Source organism: Odocoileus virginianus, chromosome 15, assembly GCF_023699985.2.
Source record: "Odocoileus virginianus isolate 20LAN1187 ecotype Illinois chromosome 15, Ovbor_1.2, whole genome shotgun sequence".
NCBI lineage: Eukaryota > Metazoa > Chordata > Mammalia > Artiodactyla > Cervidae > Odocoileus > Odocoileus virginianus.
In genome coordinates this window covers 1,428,899-1,452,053 of record NC_069688.1, presented here as the reverse complement: position 1 = coordinate 1,452,053, position 23,155 = coordinate 1,428,899, and the positions used below count along the sequence as shown (strand labels likewise).

Below are 23,155 nucleotides of genomic sequence, written 5' to 3'. Positions count from 1 at the left end.
GGAAAGCAGTTCATCCAAGTGACAAATGACTAAGGCACAACTTTTTCTAACTTTGAGCTCAGTTAAAGGAAATGACAGGGAATCGCACGCATTGCACTCGAAGCCCTGGTTCATTCAGAGAGGTGATTCACCGCCCTAACCCCCCCAGAATCATTCACCAGGAGAGGAAGAACCCGGGAACCCCACGCCTCTCTGAGGACTTAGGGTTATAACAAGTGGACAAGTGCAAGCCTTCTTTAAACGGACACCATCTGCGTGCTGAGCGCTGCTGCAGTGGAAGCCATGCGGGTGCTGCTCTGTGGGCCGGTGGGCCAGGGCAGGGGGGGCCCTGCTCCCTCACCCACAGTCGAGATGGGTGTGAAACAAGGCATAGACATGAAGGTGCCCGCCACAGGGCCTGGGCACACAGGCTTCAGCAAGGCTGTCCAAGAGAACCTGAGCCCTGAAGGCTGCGCCAAGGCCTCGGAGGAACCGCCAGTGCGTTAAAAGTCAAACTGGCCGCCCAGGCACGAAAGGACAGCACGTGTCTATCCTGACAAGACCGAGGGACAGCCGCAGCACTTGTCCTTTATGGCCAGTGCTCAGCCTCAAGCTCTGGGGGCCATGTCTGAGCCCCGGGACAGGAAGCGACAGGAGTGCTCCACCACTGCAGAGAGGCTCGTGGCTCACTCTGCGGCAAATACACGTGCTGCTTTGGGGAGAAACCAAGCGAACGCGTCCTCCCCAGGCTTTCTGCCTCCTGGTCCAGATTTGCATGAAGAGCAGGGTGTGACAGAGAGCTGGACAGACACACAGACACCATGTGCTTACCCTCCATGGCTATTGTCGAACGGAAGGTGAGGACAAGTTAAAGAAATTTGTCAGAGGAAGGGAAAAAAGAAAAACAGTATTAATAAAGGCAGCAGACAAAACCCCCGTAAAAACACATGAGCAGAACAAGAGAAGCAGGTTTCCACCTGTCGACTTGGCTCGCTGGTCAGTAAAGCGCAGCCACCAGGCAGTCTGTTCAGGGCACCCACGTATTCAGTAGGGGTCTGCCATGCACCATGCTTGTTTTCATGAATAAATGAAGAAAACCACATGCAAAGCCCGAGCGTGACAATCTGGCAGCCGTGCAAGGATCCACAGAATTGGGGGTCTTTTACAAAGCAGGGAGGCGTATCTATGCTGTGTTCACACAACACTGCCCCTTGGACTCCTGAGGTTCAGGAGCAGCAGCACACCCTCAGTCCCTGAGCTCCCTCCGACATCCGACATCCCCGGAAATGGGCTTCGACCCAGCCGTCCCGCTGGGGCAGAGATGCCTGGCTGGGGGCTGTGTTTAAAGACACCAGGAGCTTCATTTAAAAACAAACAAACAAAAAATACCCCTCATTTGAACCAATTCTAATGGTTGGGTTCTTCCTTTATTTTAAGCCTAGAAATTTTATTTAATGTTTTCTTTTCTCTATAGCTTTAAAACTATTCTACTGTAATATGACCGACAAAGTGGTAATTGAGAGAAATATGGTTTTCTTGACCTTTTTTTAGAGTTGTCTGAATTCTATTCCCTTTGGTATAGAAATTTAGCAGAATCCTAGATTCTGAGGTCCAACCCTCCACGCTGTGTGCACTGGAAAGAGGGAGGCTGCTCACAACAGCATCACTTCTGAGAGCCCGGGCGCTGGCACTGAGATGCCGAACGTGGCAGGAAAGCTGGCTCAAAGGGCATCAGTCAGTGTGCAGAGGGCAGGCTTCCTCAGGTGTGGCGACCGGGGCTCTGACAAGGAACCACGACTCTGGACTCTGGAGGAGAGGACGGTCCTACTCTGTTCAAAGCTTGTTCTTTTGTGTTTATCCTCTGCCCAGCTCTTGTGAGGGTAGCCTGGTCACCATGCTGCCAGGGGCCAGTCCTGAGGACCCTCCCAAAGCACCAGCTTGCTTTGCAGACATCTGCACTGGCCTCCTATTTTTTTGGAGCCTGATCACCTGGAGGCCCTCGGCAGAAGGTTAGGACACACCACCGATCCGCATAGACACAGGCAATCCAACCACTCGTGGTGAGAGGGGTCGTCCTGGAAGACTTTGGTAATTCAGAGCCAAAATGTAAACCCACCAAGCAGAAACCGACACTGGTTTCTGGCTATTATTTGGATGAATACCAGTTATACCAGGTAAAGGTAAACATTTCTGTATTATAATAAAGAGAGCACTTCTTTCAGACTGGATTTAATAATAGAGATAAATACTTCACACTTATCAGAGTGTATTTTAAGTAAGCACACTCTTTCCACAAAGACTTCTACTTGTTCAGTACCCTATATATATCCTGTAACAAGGGTATTTCCCCATTATATTCATTCATATGTTAGTCCACATGTTAAAAATGAACACAGGTCAGAGGTCTAAGCTGGTATCTGATCTACTTTTAAAGTTGGCTTTTCATCACAATACAAGCCATTTTGAAAATTTCTTTTGCTTATGAAAATGAAAAAATTTCACTAACCCTGTTTCTCTCTTCATTTTTAAAATTTATGTCAAGAAACCACATTAGGAAAGGGTTTGTCCTCTCTGCTCCTCTGTGTTGCTAGCAGAGTTACAGGCCTGGAGGCCTAGCAGCTGTGGAAGCCAAGCCCCGGGCTGTCCCCAGGACCAGCACTCTGGCTTCTGGTTGCTGGTGACCTGCCCTTGGACAAGGGTGCCTCTGGGCACGTGCTAACCTCCACACTGCCCCTGCAGGGGTCAGGCTCGTCCCAGAGCGTGGCCTCTGGGCTACAGGCTGACTCGCGCCTGGAGAGGATGTTTTCTCTGCCTGGGCAACCTCTCTGACTCTCCTGCTTCTGTGAGCAATCAGCCCCTTGGCTTCCGGTGTGAACCTGGAGTGGCAGCACACAGCGTGTGGACGGAAAGCCAGGCCTGCGGCTAAATGCTGGGTCAGCTGCAGGGAAGCGGTACCCTTGAAATGCCCTTTAGCCTCTGGGAACTGGAGCGCCGCACGTGAAAGGTGAAAGAAATGGTCAGGCCACCAGTCCTGTGAGGCTGATGTCAGGTTAACATACATGGGGCAGGCTCTGCCCCAGCAGCGGGCACTCAGTGAACGGTGGCTGCTGGTGAGACACAGCTTAGCAAGGCTGATCCCACAGCTACTGGGTTCTAACCTGTACCTTTTTCTAGGTGCCATGAAGAAGGAAAAAATGACAACCAAATCAACACACCCTCTTGATTTCAGAGATATATTCTGAGAGATAACTGACCTAACGGGGAGTGAAGGTGCCCCTACCCTCGAGTGGGCACACAGCGGGGGCAGCTGCAGCCCCAGCACATGCTGCTGGGCACACACAGTTGCAGCCTCCATCAAAACCACCCCCCCAGGCCACGCGGATGAACCTGGGGAGACTGTGCCGCTCAAGGTTGTGCATCCCCCAGGAGTTGGGCTCAACTCATCTGTACCATCAGAAGGTATCCTAGCACTTTACCTCAAAGCAACATCCTGTCTGGTAAGAAAACAACCTTTAGACAGGATCTGACTGAGGCCCTATCACGTGAGAGAACACAGGAAGAGCTTCCCAGCAAACCTGGTCCTGACTCCGAGCGGGGTCTGGAGCTGACGGAGGAGCCCACCCGCCCCGCCGCATAGCATTGCAGGGTCGTCACCGGGGATGGAAGGCGCTCACCTTGACGCCCTCGTTGTAACTGTCCCCGGGGCTGCCGAGGCTGGCCAGGCTGCCCAGGTGCCCAGGGGCTCCGGGACGCGGCGGCTTCTTTGGTGGCGCTGCAGGATCTGGTAAAGGAATGAGCCCCATTGAGTAATGTCCATTAATGGAAAGGATGGAAATGACTCCCAAATAAACGGAGTTATTACAACAGGTTCTAGTCTCAGAGAGGGCACCCTGCGGGGGTGGGGGAGGGCATTTCTGACGCATTAGATGGTAACTCCTGTTTTCCAGTACTCCAGGCGTGGGCTGGATTTGGTAAACATCACATGTGCAGCGGGTGAAGCATGAATACATCACGAGGCATTCCACAGCTAAGAAACTACACATAAAAACCCACTTCCTCCAAATTACACAAACTGTGTGACGCGCAATCCATTTCTTAACTTACCTGGTTTGCCCACAGGCTGATATATGTGCTGGTTGCCAGTCTGTGGGGAAAAAAAGATGCGGGGTCAGTGCAGTAGGGTGCACCACAAGGCAACGGCTGCCCCGCCCACCCTCTGCACGCCACCCTGGACACCTCTGCTGAACACTGCGGTCAAAGACCAATGAGACGGGGGAGGGGCCTGCCTGCACGGTGGGGGTGGGTGGTTAGGCTGATAAGCAGATAACAGCCACAGGGTGTGGGGTCAGGGCGGTCACAATTTCAGAATTTCTTTAAAGACATCATGTCCACAGACGTCTCCAGTGGGCCTACAGGAGTGTGAAATCTGTTCTGGATGCCCCCCCCATTACAAGAAGGGGTGCCACTGGGGACAACAGTGATGAGAAGAGGTTTCACAGCACTGGGACATCTATGTTTTCACGAACACCTGAAGGACCTGGGGTGACACCCCCATCTCCTCTGCACTAGCCACAGGCCAAGTCAGGAAGCCAGACCACCCCAGGGACAGGACAAACAGGCAGGCACACAGATGACCAGTCCTCATCCAGGCTGTCGTGCCCACAGCTGCGATCAGAGCCACCTATCCTAGGCTGACTGAATGAAAAGAAGTATGTTTAGAATCCTACCCTACTTTTGAAGAGACTTGCCTTGCTGACTCTAAAACAATAAACTGGTTAAAACACATGTATTTTAAGGTGATTTACTTTTTACTGAGCAGAGACCCACTTCTTTAAAACACAAGGAGCATGAGACAGCACATGCAGCCACAACTGCTCCTCACCCAGGACCACAGCAGCTTCCACCAGGTCACTGAACACTCCGTTTGAAGACTGCTTGATCATAGTGTGGGGGCTGATTTCAGGGTACTCTGCTCTGCCCCACTGACCTATGTGCCTGTTTTTGTGCCAAGACCTTGCTGTTTTGATTACTGCAGCTTTGCAGTATAGTCTGAAGCCAAGAAGGGTGGTTCCTTCAGCTCTGTTCTTTCCCAAGATTGTTTTGGCTATTCAGGGTCGTTTGTATTTCCATATATATTTTACATGTATTTGTCCTGGTTCTGTTAAAAATGTCATTAGTATTTTGATAGGGGTTGCACTGGTCATTTTAACAATGCTCCTTCTTCCAGTCCAAAAACCAGTTTATCTTCTCGGCCATTTGTGTTGTCCTCACTTTCTCCCACCAGCATCCTACAGTTCTCAAAGTACAGGTCTTTTGTCTCCTTACGTGAAGCTTATCCCTAGGTATCTTATTCTTTTTAATGTGGGGGTAAATGGGATTATTTCCCTAATTTCTCTTTCTGATAGTTCTTTCTTAGTGTATAGAAATGCAACAGATTTCTGTATGTTATTTGTATCCTATAACTTTACGGAATTCACTGATGAGTTCTAATAGTTTTCTGGTGGCATTTTTAGGATTTTCAATGTACAGTATCATGTCATCTGCAAACAGTGACAGTTTTACTAATTTGAATTCCTTTTATTCCTTTTTCCTGTCTGATTGCTGTGGCTAGGACTTCCAATACTATGTTGAATAAATGTGAGGAAAGTCAGCATCTTTGTTGTGTTCCTGATCTTAGAGGAAAATGCTTTCAGGTGTATGTTATCTTTTCAACATAAGGAAGGAGCACTGTGTGGAGATGTTAAATGGGGGACCGTGTGATTTTGCACATGTGGACTAAAGAACCCCAACACTGTGTCCGCAGAGCCCACTGTGTGTGTGTGCGCGCGCACGTGTGTGTCCGTGTGTGTGTGTGAACACCCAACACCCTGTAGAGCCGTGTGTGTGTGTGTGTGTGTGTGTGTGTGTGTGTGTGTGTGTGTGTGTGTGTGTGATGGGAAAGGCCAAACCTTCACGTGCTGGTGACTGGACACATCTTCCAGGGGCCAGGTCTTAGGAGAGCTGGATCTTATAGCACAGACTAGGGAAAACTATGCATCCTGAAGCTGGTTGACAACCTGGTTTCATGTATGTATGCTTTTACGTATGTCTGTACATATGTACGTATGTAGGCAGGCATGTGTGTCTAGAAATGAAGTGGTTTATATCTATCCGGAAGCCTTACCAGGGTGGAAATTTATCTCGTTAAGTCCATTACCCAGCAAGTGGCAGTCTCCTTTTTTTACTGGGAATTTCTTTAAGTTTTTCTTTTTTTCTATTATTTTTTTCTTAATTTATTTTAACCAGATATACGCTGATCGAAATCCTAATAAAATAATTTTAACTACTCTCCCCTAAAGAATAGGGAATATTTCTAGCAGGCTTTAAATATATTTAGAATAATAATAAGCTAGGTCTTCAAAGAGAATATCAGGCATTTTCTCCTACAACACCCAGGAGAAAAATCTCCTGCTTGAACAAATTTTCTGTGACTGTGGAAACTTTATAAAACGTGAAACAAGAGCATACAAATTTGGCCAGATGACAACTTGTTGTAGTAACAGTTAATGTGTGTACGTGTTTCAATATTTCAGCTTACTACTGAAAAGACCGTATTAGTAATGAGGGAGAAATTTTGTGTATAGTGTATTTTAATAACCTTGGCTGGAATGCCGGTTTCAGTTATGCAATGAGTTACTGTGTTCCGTATGACAAATACTAAAATGCGTGAACATCCCACGACACAAAGAGGTCCAGGTCCTGACGAGGATGCGGGCAGCTGCTTACCGGGCCCTGAGGACCTCCATCCTCTCTGTCAATGCTGCCTCGAGAGAGCCGCACGTCAGGTTTCTGGAGAAACAAAAGCAAAGTAAACAGTTTCATTCTTGGCTTGAAAACCGCTGATGTATTTCTGTACTAAGCATCTTGAAGGGTTGAAAGTCCCAGTTTCAGAAAAACTCTCAAAGCCCAGAGGTGACAAGTGCAGGTCAGCGGGCCCAGCAGAGCCCCTTCTCCGCATGCGTGCACAGCTAACAGAACTGGCCTGTGCCCTGCCCCACGTGGCACATGAAGATGTGGGCCTCACCTCTCTTCCTAGCAATGCGCTCTCTTTCCTGAGAAACCCCTGCCCTGGGAGCAGGCACCAATGCCGTCTTCCTGGCAGGTGGAGGCTTACTCCTACTTGGCTGTCTCGCCAAACCAGCAAATGGTCCAATGATGGTACCCCCCATGGTGCACCCAGAATTCAAAGTCAAACAGAGGAATCTCAACTTAATAGTAGGTGAATTTCACTAACAGAAGACTAAACAAAGTAGGCCACATGCTGTCAGGGCATGGCGCTTGGTGGGTTTCCTCCTCATAAAAACAACGCCGCTCAGTGGCCCCAGCCTGCCCCACAACGGTGCGGACTTCACGGAGCCCACAGGCAGCCACAGCGACACCTGCCCCTCCATGCCAGACACACTGGCCAAAGCCCATCTCAGGGTACGTTTCCCTTGCCCTCTCCAGGCTGACCACTCATTTCTTGGTCTCCACCAGTCCACCGTCTCTTTCAGAAACCCTGCATTTGGCAGAGACCACGCAGGAAAAACTATCCTTGTTAGGGAAAGAACGTCCTGATGAGGGTCTGGCACAGGACACTAGCCACAAGCACCTGTTAGAGGTGGTGACGGAGAAATGAGCTTTGTGTCTCGCTTTGCTTACATGTGCTTTCAAGTGAGACCATGTCATAATTCCGTAGCCTACATATGACATTACACAGTGGAAGCCGGCAAACATGGGATAATGTTGCACAGCACTGCAGAGTCTGAATGCTGTCACAGAACAAGGTGGAAGCAGCCTGGGTGCTGGTACCAGCCATCTGATGTACGAGTTCATTCTCAAAGGGATAAAAGCACTCAACCTCCACTGTTCGCAGAGTAGAAAATGCCACCAAAGCAGAGCAATGTATGTACGTAGGGTGTGGGACTCGGGTCAGGCCCCTGTCCTCTCGAGCTGTGTGGCCTGGGCCTCAACCTCTTCATCTGTAACACGGGTGGGAGGTGACACCACTCAGCAGGTACTACCCCAATCCTTGTCAGGATTAAGCGAGGTAATGCTGGCAAAGCACTGAGACCGCCATGTACGTGTGGAGCACAATAAACGGCTCACCTGCTGCCATCTGCTGAACATTTGGGCTATTTTCAAAATTTCACCTGCATGAACAGGCTCTGGGTGAACAGCTCTGTGTACAAACCTTTGACTAAATTCCTGAGCAGTTCCCCAAAAAGCTGAGCGCGTCAGCCGCCAGGCTGCCTCTGTCCCGTGTTTGCCTTTACCCGTGAGGCCCCGTGCCCCAGCACCGCTAACATCACTGAAAACCCGCGGCCAGCCAACAAGCGACGTGCCACCTGCTGGGCCTCTGCGCCCCTTCCCTAAGCGGCACGTCTGTTTCCTCCCACTGCACGGATGCTAAGCTGCCATGGACAAGGGGCTTCACCTCTCCTGATCCAGGGACTCACCCGAATGACTGTTGTAAGGATTAAGTAAGTGCCTGGCACAGAAATGGTTTCCCCAGTAGTCATGTATGGATGTGAGAGTTGGCCTATAATGAAAGTTGAGTGCTAAAGAATTGATGCTTTTGAACTGTGGTGTTGGAAAAGACTCTTGAGAGTCCCTTGGACTGCAAGGAGATCCAACCAGTCAATCTTAAAGGAAATCAGTTCTGAATATTCATTGAAGGACTAATGTTGAAGCTAAAACTCCAATACTTTAGCCACCTGATGTGAAGAACTGACCCCTTGGAAGAGACCCTGATGCTGTGAAAGACTGAAGGCGGGAGGAGAAGAGGATGAGATGGTTGGATGGCATCACCAACTTGATGGACATGAGTCTGAGCAAGCTCTGGGAGTTGGTGATGCACAGGGAAGCCTGGAGTGCTGCAGTCCATGGGGTGGCAAAGAGTTGGACACGACTGAACTGAACTGGCACAGAAATGGGCACATACGAGATGTTTAGCAAATATATGCTGAAGGAAGACTTCCAACTTGAAGTCCTCTTCCCGTACACCACCTTGTCTTCAGACCTGGACCATGGAGCAAACACGGCGGGCTGTGGCCTGGCTGGGAGCAGAGTCCCGTCTGGGACCCTCTGACCCGATCCTGACGCTCATCTTTCACTCCTGCTAGCTTGGCACTGCCACGAGGGGGAAAACAGCTCCAACGTTCATTTCCTTTCTCAGAACACAAAGCAGCCTTTGTATACTCAAAACATTCTCATTTTAAAGTTAAAACCCTGCCTTCAGCACAGCCCTGCATGAGAGAATGACTGTGCCCACAGCAACCAAAATAAACAAAGCTTCTCTCCTTGAAAGCAGCACCCAAGAGCAAAGCAGGTCTGCCCGGCGCACTGAGATTCTAGTCAAGCCTGCTGGCTCTCTCTGGCTGGTTTGCAGGACAGCTTTTGCCACCGTGGAGCCACCTCAGAAACTGCATGGGCTGCATGACATCAGAGAAGGAGGTGGGACATACCACCAAGATCCCACTGTAGGTCGCGGCCCTGTGCTCTAGGCAAGAGCCTGCCACCCTGACAAAGGTGTGCCAAAGAGGGGAGGGACCTGAGGGATGCGCGACTCTCCAAAATGCTCGATAGCAAGTCACCTCACACAACGAGGTAGGGCCTAAAACTGGGTGTTTCGCTAAATAGCTGCTGACTCTGATCTATTAGAAAAAAATCTGGGAATTACTACTGACAAAATAACGTTAAGTTTTCAAAGAAGAAGGTGACTCCTCCAGCAGGATGCAAGCTGACCAAGGGTGTGGCAGGTCTGTGCCCAAGCACAGCCTGAGGACCAGGGCAGGTCAGGAAGGACTTGTTGGTACCAGGGCATGATCAGACAGAAGCAGAGGACGAAATTTCTAGAGCAATCTAAATAGTAATTTTTAGGTCTGTTGGAGCTCATAATAAAAGTTTCTATATCTTTTAAAAAATTTTCCTTCTTTCTAGTAATTGCTTTTTATTTTACTAGAGTATCAGGTCTAAAATGGTTTAGGAAAAAGAAAAAGAAAAACGGCTGGGAGCGGCCCACAGGTACCCTGGCTGAGGCGCATGGTCTAAGAGTCCTAGACTCTCAGCTGCACCGCCTCCCGGCTGATAGAGAGACAGAAGCCCTTGGAGAAATTCACGGTGTGCTCCTTCCCCCTCCACTGTTCACAGGTTACACACTCAGTTCTCAACTCCACCCGACAGGGAGGTGCTCTCGCCCTTTACAGAGGACAGTATAGTTACTTCACAGATGAATACATGAAGCATAAAGCGACAGACAGTTATGTGGGTCACGACGACGAGGACTTTACACCCTCACCCAGCTGGCCCAGAGTCCAGGCTCGTGCACTTGCTGTGCCCTCGTCCTGGAATGCTCTTCGGCTGCTAGGCTGGCCTTGCACACCTCCCTGGGCTCTGTCTTCTCCACCACAATCAGGGGCTGACCTGGGGGGTGGGCCCAGAGGGCAGGATGGATGGAGAGCCCCAGGCGGTCACCTGGTGGTGGCCACTGGCAGATTCTGAGTCAGAGAAGGACAGGATCAGAGTCGAGTTTTAGAAATGTCACCATGGCTGGGGCAGGAGATGCAGCTGGGAGGAGACAGGGCTGCAGAAAGGCCAGGTGTGGCATTCACTCCCCCACCTCCTCGCCTTGCTCCCCGGTCGGTGGGGCTGCGCCTCGTCCACCAGTCACCCAGGCTGATGGCTCGCTTGCTCTCAGCTCCCCCGCCCCCACCTTGGCTACCTGACCCAGAGCTGATGTGGCGGCGGTTAGTCAACTTGTCTCATAGCACCAACACTGTTTTGATCTTGAAACTATAACAATGACAATGATAAACCATTCTTGCTTATGAAGATCAACAGGAATCTCTAATGAAACAGCACAAACAAGATAAACCAGGACCTTAAAAGGATGTCAACCATGACTTACTGGGGACTCCTCTCTGGAATGTGATTCCAGAATAAAACCAAGCAAAATGCTTCACACACTTCATCATGTTAAACCTTTTAAAAGGTTTTAAAAAGTTATTCTTTAAAATATAACGCCAACATTATACTTAATAAACTATTATAGACGTTAACTTTAAAAATTAAAGCAAGAAAAGCAGGCAAGAACTTATTTAATACAAAAGGTGGCAAGAGATGCTTCAGGGGCAATATGAGATACGTAACTGAGAATGAAGGGGAAAAATGTTTTTAAAAATGACAACAGATAGCCCAAGGAAATCAGTGAAAAAGATTTCATGTGATAAATACTGTTATATACAAGGTAATTTCCTAAAACTCAATGCACATTCATATACAAAAATAATAACTAAGAATGACTCAGATGGTAAAGAATCTGCCTGCAATGCGGGAAACCCAGGTTCGATCCCTGGGTCGGGAAGATCCCCTGGAAAAGGAAATGGAAGATCCCCCGGAAAAGGAAATGGCAACCACTCCAGTATTCTCACCTGGGGAATCCCACGGACAGAGGAGCCTGGCAGGCTACAGTCCACGGGGTCACAAGGAGCCGGACATGACTGAGTGACTGAGACAGCAACAGTCAATGGGAATGAGAGCCCGAGCAGTCAGTGAGGGAAGCTCTGAATGAACAGCAGAGACTTAAAGAGGGAAGAGGTGAACTTACAGGAGATCACAAAGCTCGGAACAAACGGCGGGAATGTCGTGAGCTCAGAGCACAGGGACACCACGCCTGTGACAGGACATGGCACGGCCTAGGACCCCGTGGCGTAGGTTACACGACTCATCAATGTATCTTGAATACGAGTTGGAGGCTACTGGAGTGACAGAAAAGTTCTATGTACAGAGAGTAGGTTATATGGACTTACACATTTATCAAAACTCATCAAACTCTACACCTAGGATCTGTGTGTCTGTGGTACGTAAGTTATCTCAGTTAGAAGGAACAAACCTAACAGCTGACAGCTGGCAGTCTCCAGACTTGATTCCAGACACCTGCCATCACCCAGACGGTGGAGATGGGCTTAGGCTGGTCAGCTCCCCCACAGACCAGCTCTTCCGGAGGCTGAGTGCGCCTCCTGGGCCTGTCCACCGTGAAACCCCAATCTGTGTGCACCTGGGCACCGCAGGCACCCCAGCTCCACAGAGCGCCCCCAGCTCCCCCCGCTCAGAACAGCTCACAGCCTTGGCCTTCCTCATCCCAGGAGCAACCACAGACCAGACACTGGCACTGCAATATAGTCAGCCTAATCTGGAGAGTCTGTGACACTCACTTTTAAAATACAAACCAATGAGGGAAAACAGGGTGTCTGTCTTATACACCACTGGCTGTTGGTTTAAGTGTTTCTGCGCCTGAAGGACTGCCAGAGTCATGGACACAGCTGTATCCCCCTCACCGACGGTGTCTGGTCCCTCAGCACAGAGGCTGAGGAGAGGCCCCAGGGACCAGCTCTGGACCCCCGGGTGTGGCGCTGTGTGAGGGCTCCCCGAGTCCTGGTTCCATCCAGCCATCCTTCTCTTCCACTACTTCAGGAAGGAGGGCTGACGGAGAGGGCTCGGGAGACTGAGGACCTCGTGACACGCAGAGACCGCTATCACCATTCCTCTGTCCCCAGGGACTTCTGAGGGGCTGTTGGCAAGAGCTGTCCCAAGAAGACGCTTCCTGCCAGGAACCCAGAGGCATATGGGGGGAGGGCTGTGCCCCTCAGACCGTGAACTCGAGGACCCAGGAAGGCAAGCCCGGGGCCTGCCTGTCTAGTCACCGGCCTGCAGAGGTGAGAGGCAGTGTCTTGTGTGCAAGCAGCCACTTGAGCGGGAGTCGTTTCTGCGTGAGCATGGTAGTCATGCGAAGCCACAGAAATGGTTCTACGTCTGAGCCCGCAATGCCACTGCTGACGTCCTAGAAATTTATCCAGAAAAAGTCAGTTGAGAAAAGCAAACCACCCACTGCTACAAGCCTGAGGGAGCAGACGCTCCTGCTCTGGATAAGGTGAACTCTGGCGGGACAGCGGGCGCCCCAGGGCTCGAGGAGCGAGAGCACCCAGCACGCCTCAGTTACCAGAAACCTCTCCTCCTTCTCCAGCCAGCGCTGGTCCTCCTCCATCTCCTGCTGCTGCCGCATCAGCCGCTCCTCCATCAGGTGTGTGGGCAGCGCCTGCCCGAGGCCACGCAGGTCCAGCGCCGCTGAGTCCTGGAGGGGAGTTAGAGAGTCACTCTCAGGCGTCCACATACAGTGCTCTTACTTGTTTCTGTGTGTCTTTCCAAGAAAAATTAAGCAGAGCAGCTTTTCCTTGGGCTTTAAGTTAACGTGGGTGACACAGCTTTAAGAGGTATACAACTGTTCTCTTGCAGGGATCTATTTTAAAGAAGTAATCCAAGATGTGTGCAAAGAATGCATCATTAAATAGAGCAAAAAAAAGTGGAAACAATCTGGAAGTAAAACAATGGGAGGAGGGTTAAATGTGACACATGCATGTTATGAAGTGTAAAGCATGTTTACCCCAAGGAAAAGAGCATGAATAGCAGACAACTACAGACGTTCTTGGATTGAAAGAAGTGTTTTTTAATATTACAGGAGTGGTTCTTGGTTTCACCAGGAAAACTTAGTAAAAATTAACATGGGCGGCTGAGCTGGAGGTTCTGTATGTCCACTGGCCTCATGTAGGGCTCTGTTTTTCAAATGAATGGACTAATGATGGTAGCATCTCTTCATCTTTTAGTTAAAAAGATTCACAGACCCAGAGAGCATCTGATCTTAGAATCAGGTCATCTAAACTGAGAAATCTTAGGATTCAGAATGAAAGGTGCCTTGGGTACAGCCTCATCAATTAACAAGGCAAAGCCCAAGGACATCCAATTTACCTCCATGCTGGGCTGCCACATGGGTATCTCCTGTGGTCTGTGATTCCACGAATCTGTTTGGTCCAAGAGAGATGCCTGACCTGGGTAGATGCTGCCAGCCATGGCTGTGACTCCATGCGGGCCAGGGTAGCCAGAGACCTGCGGATGAGCGAAGCGGCCAGGTCACGCTCTGACACAGTGGCTTCTGCACAGTCCTGCTTCCAGGTGATAGGAAGTGACTAAGACTGCAGAGGACGGAGTGGCAGCAGAGAAACGGCTCCCCAGAGAAGTCCAAGGCCTAAGCCCTGGGACCTGTGAGCACCTCACTCGGCAAAGGGGTCGCACAGACATGATTCTAAGTCAGACTCCTGGGACAGGGAGGTTGCTCTGGACTGTCCCAGTGGACCCAAGGAGATCGTAAGGTCCCTAAAATGCAACTGGGAAGCAGCAGGGGAAAGAAAAGGGGGTGTGACTACTGAAGAAGGCTCAGAGAGATACTGGGGTTTGGAAGATGGAAGAAGTGGGGTCAGGAGTGCAGGTACCTCTAGGAGCCAGTAAAGCGAGGAAATGGACTCTCAACTATGGCCTCGAGAAAGGTCATCTGTTAGCTTAGAGAGCCAACACAAATGTACACTAGGAAAGCACACATTCTCTACTCCGCACACTTATTACAATGCTGAGCCCAGACCATCCTCCGATGTAAAAGCAACAGGAGGCCAGACACACGGCTAAGCTGTCGCTCTATAGGTCCCTTCCTGCTGGCTCACCATGACGCCCCCAGCGAAGGAGAAACAGGGCCCCTGTAGGCGTGTCTGCTAATGAACTGGGGCAGGTGGTGGGAGAGGCATGGCTGCACAGTCTGACGGTGATGGCGCAGGCAGAGTAAGAGCGTTTAGGTGAATGTGGGAAAAAGTGGCAAGCAGAAGGGGAGTAGGAGGCGTTTCTCTGTACGGTTTGCGCTGAGTCAAAAGAAGGACAGAGTAAGGAATCAGAATTTGCTTCCCTAACTCATCAGGCTGCTGGATGGCAGGACTGTCAGCTACTTTTTAAGGAGATAAAGTGCAGTCAAGTCTGTATTTCCAAACATCAACACACCCTTCAGTGAAGATCTCTAGGCGCTGATTTATACCAAAATTCCATACTAATGACACACAGTAAACTTTTAAATAACTTATATAAACAGCTCTCACAGTTTATTTAAATATTTTAATCAAAAAATATTTTACTAAACATGAAATGCTATTATCAGTTACTATGTTTCAGTCAGAAGGGATATATTACTGCCAGATAACTTTTAGGAATTTTCACAACGAAGAGATTTCAAACCATCTAAGGCAGTTTTTTTCTATATAACTCCCAACCACGTGAAAGGATCAATTGAGCCTTTCAAGGCAAAAAGGCCTGCGGGAAATGCCCTATCGCTGTTCTTATCAAGGTGAGGAAACCTGGCGCTTGGGAAAGAATTGTTCATTTGTTTGATACAAAGATATATGTGTTAATTTATCAATATCAGTATGTTTAACGTTACTTCCCCACTCTGAATGTGAAGAACAAAAGAACACACCTTATACCTGGAATGGATGCATACCTGGTAGTGATTGGTCTGTACCATGTGCTGTGGGCTGGGATAAAATCCTTCACTGGACCTCGGACTGGGATAACCAGGTCTGCTGGGCTGTGGGCAGATCAAGAGAGCATCATGTGAATAGTGTTTTGACTGTTTTGGTGAATCTGCCTTTTGTTAAAAAGAACAGAAAAAAACAATTTTCTGTAAGAGCTTAGTTGGAAAGAATGATGTAGGGTGTGAAGACATTTCATTGGGGGTAACAGTCTTCTCAACAAATAATGCTGGACATCAGGATACCACATGTGAACATGAAGCCGGACCCTGTCCACACAACACACACAGAAATTCATTCTAATGGATCATATCTCTAAACCTAAGAGCTAAAACGGTAAAACTCTTCGAAGGTGGCGGCTCAGGAGTAAATCTTTGTGACGCTAAAGTGAAAGTCGCTTAATCATGTCCGACTCTTTGTGACCCCATGGACTAAGTAGTCCATGGAATTCTCCAGGCCAGAATACTGGAGTGAGTAGCCTTTCCCTTCCCCAGGGGATCTTCCCGACCCAGGAATTGAACCCAGGTCTCCTGTGTTGCAGGTGGATTCTTTACCAACTGAGTCACAAGGGAAGCCCTTTGTGATCCTGGGTTAGGCAATGATTTCTTCTACAGGATACCAAAAGCTAGTCAACAAATGAAAAAAAGATAAATTGAACTTGGTCAGAATTAAAACTTTCACATCATAAATAACGAGGTCAAGAAAGTGAAAAGACAACTCATGAATGGAAGAAAGCTGTGGGATCTTAGTTCTCTGACCAGGGATTGAACACACCAGGTCCTAACCACTGGACTGCCAGGGAATTCCCACAGAGTAAATTTTTTAATCTTTTTGAGCCACACAGTAACTGGACCACTTACGTTCAACTGTGTAGTGGGACGCAGCCATGAACAAACACAAGGGAACGGGTAAGCTCACACAATAAAATAAATGTTCATCAACAGAAAACAGGCAGTGGGGTAGTCTGCTGGCCCATATTAAAGACTAGAACAATCACTTTGAAAATGTCCTAGAGAAAGAAATGTGAAGCTATTTAAAATTTTAAGCTGGCTTCACCTTTATTCTGTAAAAAAGGAATCCCAACTACCTCCACCTCCGCCCAAGAACTTATTTAATAGCAGAGCTTTCAAAACTCAGTCACATGAAAATTATTAAAAATCATAGAGACTGAGATACAAAATCACATTTAGATGGAAAAGGTTCTTCAATTCTGTGAGTTTTAGGGGACTGCTGTATCATTTGTGTTCTTCACCAGCCACACAGAGGTCCTCACACTTCTGGAACCAAAACACATGCTGTGAACACACAATCTCATCTGGTCGTCACGACACCCCTAAGAGGCAGGGAACACTAGTACCCCCACTTCACAGACAAGGAGAGTGAGGCCGGGAACAAGCAGGGAACCTGCTCGGTCATCTGAGCCACTTGTGAGTATGTCCACTTGATTTCTGGACCTGAGAAATGAACTCCAAGGCTCTCCAGTGTCGAACCATTCCACAGTTGTGGCTGAGAAAACAGGCAAACCTGTATACACGAGGTGGAGATCGCAGGAGCTGGGGTTCATAGCTTTCTGGTGGGTACCTAGGGATTCGGTTGTTGCCAAAGGAGGAGAGATAGAGAAATATTCTGGTCTCATCACTAACTGGCTCAGAGTGACCCCTTGGAATCAAGCATGTGGCCCTCCTTCCCTGGGCCTCAGTTCTTCCGTTGGTGGAGGAAGCCAGACTACAGAACCCTTCACCTCTAAAGTTCTGAAAAACTTGGTCAATAACCTGTATTCACTCTAAATGTGTAACAATACTTCCTGTTACACATTTTAAAACAATGACCAAGAAAAAAATGGGTACAATATTTAATAGCACTTTGTGTTAAAACAGATTTCTGAACACTTTTCAAAACGGGAATGAACTATCAGGGTTCTTTAAATATATTTTTAGCTCATCAAACGTCAAATAGCAGTTAGCCATTAACTGCAAAATAGCCTTTTATGTATATTGTCCAGAAAATGATCTGAACTGGATTATTCTCTGCAAGCAAACTGGTGTGTGAAAACACCACCCTGTCCATGGCAAAAGGAGGACAAAGAATCCTGACCTGAGGGGAGTGATCAAGGGCCTTCCGGCCCCAGCATGGCTGTGCAGTGTGGAGGCCTGGTGACCGGCTGCAGGCCAGGAGGATGGAGGACAGGGCTGGGATGCTACCGACAGACCTCAACAAGCGGATACAATGCGCTGCCTGCTTCACAGACAACCCAGCTGCCGGCCACAGGCGAGAAAAGGGCAGAAAATGTGCTCCAGGTTCTCAGCAGAAGAGAACCAAACACCAAGGGACAGGGTCAGGTGGAAGCAGACTCCTCTCAAAACAAACTATGAAGCGTTAATGGCTTTGGTCCCCGACTTCTGCGGGGGGGGGGCAGGTGGTCAGGGAGTTGGGAAGTCATATCTAATCCAATCATCCATGGCTTCAAACAGCTGGAGGCTGCAACACAGATTAGGAAAATGAGTGCACAGGAGGGTGGTACACAGAGAAGCAAATAAGAAACCAAAGTTGCAGTGCTGATTCTTAGAATAACCTGCCATTTGGTTTTCTCTGCACAGATAGCATGCAGCTGCCTAAACCAAACCCTCGAGAGTCAGCAGGAGGAATGCCATGGTGGGGTGGGGGCCTCTGCTACCTTGGGCGGCGCTTCATCGGACCCTCCGGAGTCCCAGGATGCGGTGACCTGCCTTCTGGACTCCATCCTCATGCGCTCTTCTTGCTGGACCTTCTCTTCCTCCAGGATTGTGCTGGGGAGATAATACAGGGTGTGAGGGAGCTGCTGCCAGGAGCTGGAACACTCGGGACCCGCCCTGCCGCCAGGAGCCCCAATGAGAAAGGAAGAGGGGATCGGGTTTCCAGCTTCCCAGAAGGACTCCAGAGAAGCCTGGATGCAAAGGGCAGGTCCGCTTACAGCCACAGCCCAGGTAAGGAAGGACAGCTGGCCGGGAAGGGAGAAGCTGAAAAACCAGAGAGGAGCCAGGACGGACGGTCTGGACGCCCGGCTCCCTTCAGCAGGACCGTTTCCCCAAGCAAGCCCCACGGAGGCACCACATCAGCGCTGTAGGAGACACGCCCCAAACAGCCCAGACGACCTTCCTGCCAGCTTTCACTTTAACCAGCACTTTGTCTCATCAGGAAGAAAGGAAACTTCTGAAATTCCTGCTGCCTTCGCACACGCAGCTCAGCACCAGGTCTCACCGCTGCTCACCCGCCAGGTAGCTCAGGGCTCTGTTCCCAGGCGCCAGGCCGCCCACTACTTGGGCTGGCAGGGACCTCGGTCCTCCGGGCGCAGACAGCGGCCCCCACCCGCCGCCCCGCAGCTGCATACAGAGGCTGCTTCAGCCCCAGCCTCCCGGGGAGGCGTCCGTGAGAGAGTGAGGTCAGCTGCCCCAGAGCCTCCCTTTCTAATCTGGGAACCACTCGCCTGTTTGCAGAAGACACTCCGGCTGCCGGAGGCGAGGGCAGGCTGCTTCTCACGCAGCTACGGCAGGAGAAGATGCACAATCCATTTCACGACTGCCCTGAGTCAGCAAGCCCTCACTACACATGGGAGACCTTTTTTTTTTTTTTTTAAAGGGAAGGGAATGTTTTCTTCAATGGTCACATCAGCACTTAGAGAAAAGTGAAATTTAGTCAAAAGAGCCCATCCCCTCTTCAAAATACGATTTCAGTTTCCCTCCCACTCCATGTAGACGATTGTGGCTGAGAAAACAACACAAAACGTTTAAATGACAGGGCAGGACCGGTGGTGCCCTCGAGGCCGCTGTGCCCGAGAGCCAGCATCGTGGGGACATGGCTCAGATCCCACGATTCACAGGTCAAAATGCGCCATGTATGCCTGTCTGAGAGGCTGTGGCCCCTGCTGCACCGAGAACTGCCCATTCCCATGCGCCCAGCATGAGCATGGAACCTGGATCACACTGCTGCAGTGACCACGGGATGGTGGGCCCTGAAGCCGGCATGGGCCGAGCATCTGCTTGGCCTGCCGAGGAAGACGGCTCGCCTCAGGCCCCCGCCTCACAGGGGACATGGGCAGGCCAACGGGAGCAGGAGTCCACTGGCCTGAGAGAGGGGCCCCCTCTGATTACAAGCACCCTGCTCTCAATCACCTGACCCTCAAAATAAGTAACAGACTCCAAATCAGAATTTCCAAAATTTCTGTAGTTTTAAACAACTGAAAATTCCCAAAAACCAAGACAAAAAAAATCAAGCAAAAAACAAAAGTAAACCAAACTGTCCTTATTTCTAACTTCCTCAAATTGTTAAAATACAGGCAAGCTGTGAGAACGCCAAGTGTGACTTATTCTTAAAGGCAATGGGATACATGTAACTCCATGGCTGATTTATGTCAATGTATGACAAAACCCACTGCAATGTTGTGAAGTAATTACCCTCCAACTAAAATAAATGAAAAAAAAAAATGAAGGCAATGGGAACTCTACTTCAAACAGCCCCCATGAAGGCACTTTAACTCACATGGCCTGTCTTCTGAACTGGGTCACCCTGACCTGAAGGTGACTGCCCCCCACAAACACCTCCAAATGGATCACGGGAGGCCCTTGCCGTCGGGAGACCCCTCAGACTCCCCCTACCCCGACCCTTGCACCCACAGTCATGGACCCCTCTTCTCTGACCCACTGACTCCCTTCTGAATCCTCCTCCTCAATCCTTCATCATCTGCTACACTGAACACGAACACAGGGGTAGCCAGGTAGCGCCGTTCCTTCAGCCTCATACCCAAGATAACATGTCAAAATGTTTCTGAGAAAAAGTAATTTGTTGCTTAGAGCAGCTCAGAATATAAATAACTCATAAAGAATCTGGTTTTACAGGGGGAAGACTCTTCCATAGATGGAGTAAGAGTGCCCATGGAGACATTTCTGAGCTTTTCTTTTTACAGTCGCTGCGGAACCCAGAGCAAAAAACTGGAATGTGCAGAGTGTCAAGGAGGTCAAATTTAAACATATTTTCCCAAACTACAAATATTTTTAGTAGCAATACATTCCATTTGAGAGCTTTTAGCTGCCTAAATGTGAACTGGCAACGAGCCCGCATGCTTCTTCCTGGGACGGTCGTTTCTAAGTCTGAAACCCGCCGAGAGATGAAGCAATAGAAGATAGTAAGACTTCTCATTTAACAAACATCAGGGCATGTGGTAATCATTCTTTGTTTTATCCACGAGCCCTATCTAGGAAGAGGATTGAGAAGAGGGGGAAAAAACTGTTTAACGTGAGTTTTGTTTTTACTTTCCTCACTTTAGGAGAAAAAGTCAAACAAGTCGTCAGCTCGGAGTAAAAGGACATAAACATGTGAAAGCACATTCTGACTCCGGCGGCAGCACCCCTGTGAACCTGGCGTCCCAGGTTCTGCAAGCTGCCGGGGAGAGGTTTCACAGGATGTGACTTCACGTCTAAGGTATTTTCATGGAGAGCAAGAAAGAGGTCTGACAGCTTCTTCGTTTCCATCATAAAGCGGACATACTAAAGCAAATCTCCAGCGCAAGCTTTTGGGTGGACGGGGCGACCGGTCCTGAGGAGCTGACCAGCTGCTCCCACTGTCCCAGCAGAAGGGACAGAGCTGGGAGCTGGGTAACCACAGGCAGCCGGGCCGTCTCAACCTGTGTCCTTGTGCATAAGGCACAATGACACACTGCCCGTCCCGTTCACTGTTAGGACGGAGAAACAAAGTAGGGGAGGGAACCAGTAGGACATTTCAGTAAATGCTAACTAGTTCTGTACTTTTACATGTCTTGGGTTTTTTTTTTAATCTATTTCATTTCTGCAGCGTTTTTCCTGATAGCAATTATACTGCTATTCTTTCCTTTGAAACCATATTTCTTCTCTGCTTAAATAACTTAAAAAAAAAAAAGATTGGACTTTGATCACCTAACATAATGATTTTGTGATGACATCACAAAATTTGCTTTGGATAGAAAATCAGTCTGGATTCATAGCTACTTAGGCTAATCTGGAAAATACCCAGAGAAAGAGCAGCAAGAAAGAAACTGGATGAAGGAAAAAGAAAAAATAATAATAAAAGCCAAGAGGGAAATGGCTTGTTTTAGCAAGTTCATGGGAATACCAGTTTTGAAACATGATCTCTTATAATTACCCAACACTGCCTCACCACAAAGGAATGGAATTGACCTTTCAACAAGCACTCCCCCCCACCCCCGCCCAGGGATCTTTGCAGAAAACAAGTCTGGAGGCCTGAGATGAGGCTGGGATGGTGTCTCTGCAGCCGCAGTAACCTCGGTGCTGCAGCACGGGGTTCTCCCCTCCTCTTATAAACACACACAGCAGACCCGGCATCTCGTTTCACGGACACAAAATCTGCATTTCTCTCTACTTACTATGTGTCTCAAACTTCAGGAAGTTATGCACTTCTGCTGGGCTACGGTGTCACACATCTCAAAATTATTTTTAAAAGTTATTTCTACTAAAATCTTACTTTCAAAGGGTGACCTCTTTGGTATTTTGGGCAAGTTGGAGAAGCTCCTATGTGACCCCCCCTCTTGCAGAGACTAGGACAGAAGAGACAGCCTAGACAACAACGAGGACCTGAGGCAGCACTGAGCAGTCAGGCTCTGGGGGGGAGGGACGCTAGGATGAAAGAATGGCACTGGGCGAGGTCCCACTTTAATGGCCACTGGCCAAAAAGCTGGCCGCCATCCTACTGGTTTGAAGAACTAGAGGACTGAGTCTGGGTCACCACAGCTGGTGGAAAATGAACGGGGAAATGCCAGGAAGAAGAGAGCCAGGGAGGGGGTACTTCAAATTCTAAGAATAAATTCTGCCTGAATCACGTGCTGACCCCTGTATCATGCACATATAGGGCAGGCTCCAGGCGGCCCAGCTGAGACTGAACTCAGCTGAATCGAGACAGGAACTCATAGAATGGAGAGAGCTTGCAATTGAGACCTGCGTAGTTAGCTGCCTGCTAAGTCAACCAACCAAGCAGTCTTCAGAGGAATGACATTGAATCCAGAGTTGCCACAATTTGTCAGCCACAAGTCTAGGGCATAATCTAAAACCACCTGATACACAAACACTAAAATGTAATCCAGTCTCAAGAGGAAAAGAAATCTAAAGGAAGCTGACTCCAATGGTGACTCAGAAATTGGAATTAGCAAGCAAGGACTTCAAAGAGCTGTTATTTTCAAGGACATATAGGAAAATTCATTCATAGTTAATGAAAAGATAGGAAATGTCAACAGATAAATAGAACTATAAGAAAGAGTCAAATGAGAATTCCATAACTAAAACCAGAATATCTGAAATAAAATCTCCATGGGACTGGGTGATCAGTAGGATGGAGATGAGAGAATAGTCAGGGAGACTAAGGACAAAACTTCTCCAGTCTGAGGAACCTAGAGAAAAAAGATTGGGAAAGAGAGAAAGAACAGAGTCTCTGGACTCTGTTTTGAAGGACGCTATCAAAAGATTTAACATGCAGAGAATGGGAGTTTTAAAAGTAGAGAGAAAACAGAGCTGAAAAAAACAGCTGCAGAAATGACACACATTCACAGACTCAAGAGACTCAGTGAAGCTGAACACAGTGAACAAACCACAGCCAAGCACATCCCAGTTACACACTGCTGAAAGCCAAAGATAAACAGCAGGCCACGGAAGCAGCCAGAAAAAATGACACACGACACAAGATGAAGAATAATTTGAAAGGCCAGTGACTTCTCCTTGGAAGATAGTGAAAGAAAGCTT

At 48.8% G+C, this 23,155-nt stretch overlaps 1 protein-coding gene and 1 long non-coding RNA gene across 15 annotated transcripts in view; one reads left to right on the top strand and one right to left on the bottom strand.

Moving 5' to 3' along the window:
• Window positions 1-23,155, bottom strand: part of PTK2 (protein tyrosine kinase 2) — a 197,316-nt gene that overhangs the window by 5,663 nt on the left and 168,498 nt on the right. For 11 of the 14 annotated variants that reach the window (XM_070476928.1, XM_070476927.1, XM_070476929.1 and 8 more), the window contains 7 exons: window positions 18,073-18,184; window positions 15,368-15,454; window positions 13,801-13,938; window positions 12,998-13,129; window positions 6,745-6,807; window positions 4,084-4,123; window positions 3,654-3,760 (listed from right to left, as the gene is read on the bottom strand). In XM_070476928.1, the coding sequence (XP_070333029.1) occupies window positions 3,654-3,760; window positions 4,084-4,123; window positions 6,745-6,807; window positions 12,998-13,129; window positions 13,801-13,938; window positions 15,368-15,454; window positions 18,073-18,184 (679 nt within the window). Of the gene's footprint in view, window positions 1-810; window positions 1,338-3,653; window positions 3,761-4,083; window positions 4,124-6,744; window positions 6,808-12,997; window positions 13,130-13,800; window positions 13,939-15,367; window positions 15,455-18,072; window positions 18,185-23,155 lie in introns of all 14 variants that reach the window. The other 3 variants (XM_070476938.1, XM_070476939.1, XR_011491385.1) reach the window with 2 other exon arrangements.
• Window positions 16,738-21,172, top strand: LOC139038431 (uncharacterized). Its single transcript, XR_011491387.1, has 2 exons — window positions 16,738-16,825; window positions 20,698-21,172. It is a non-coding gene; the product is annotated as an uncharacterized lncRNA (long non-coding RNA).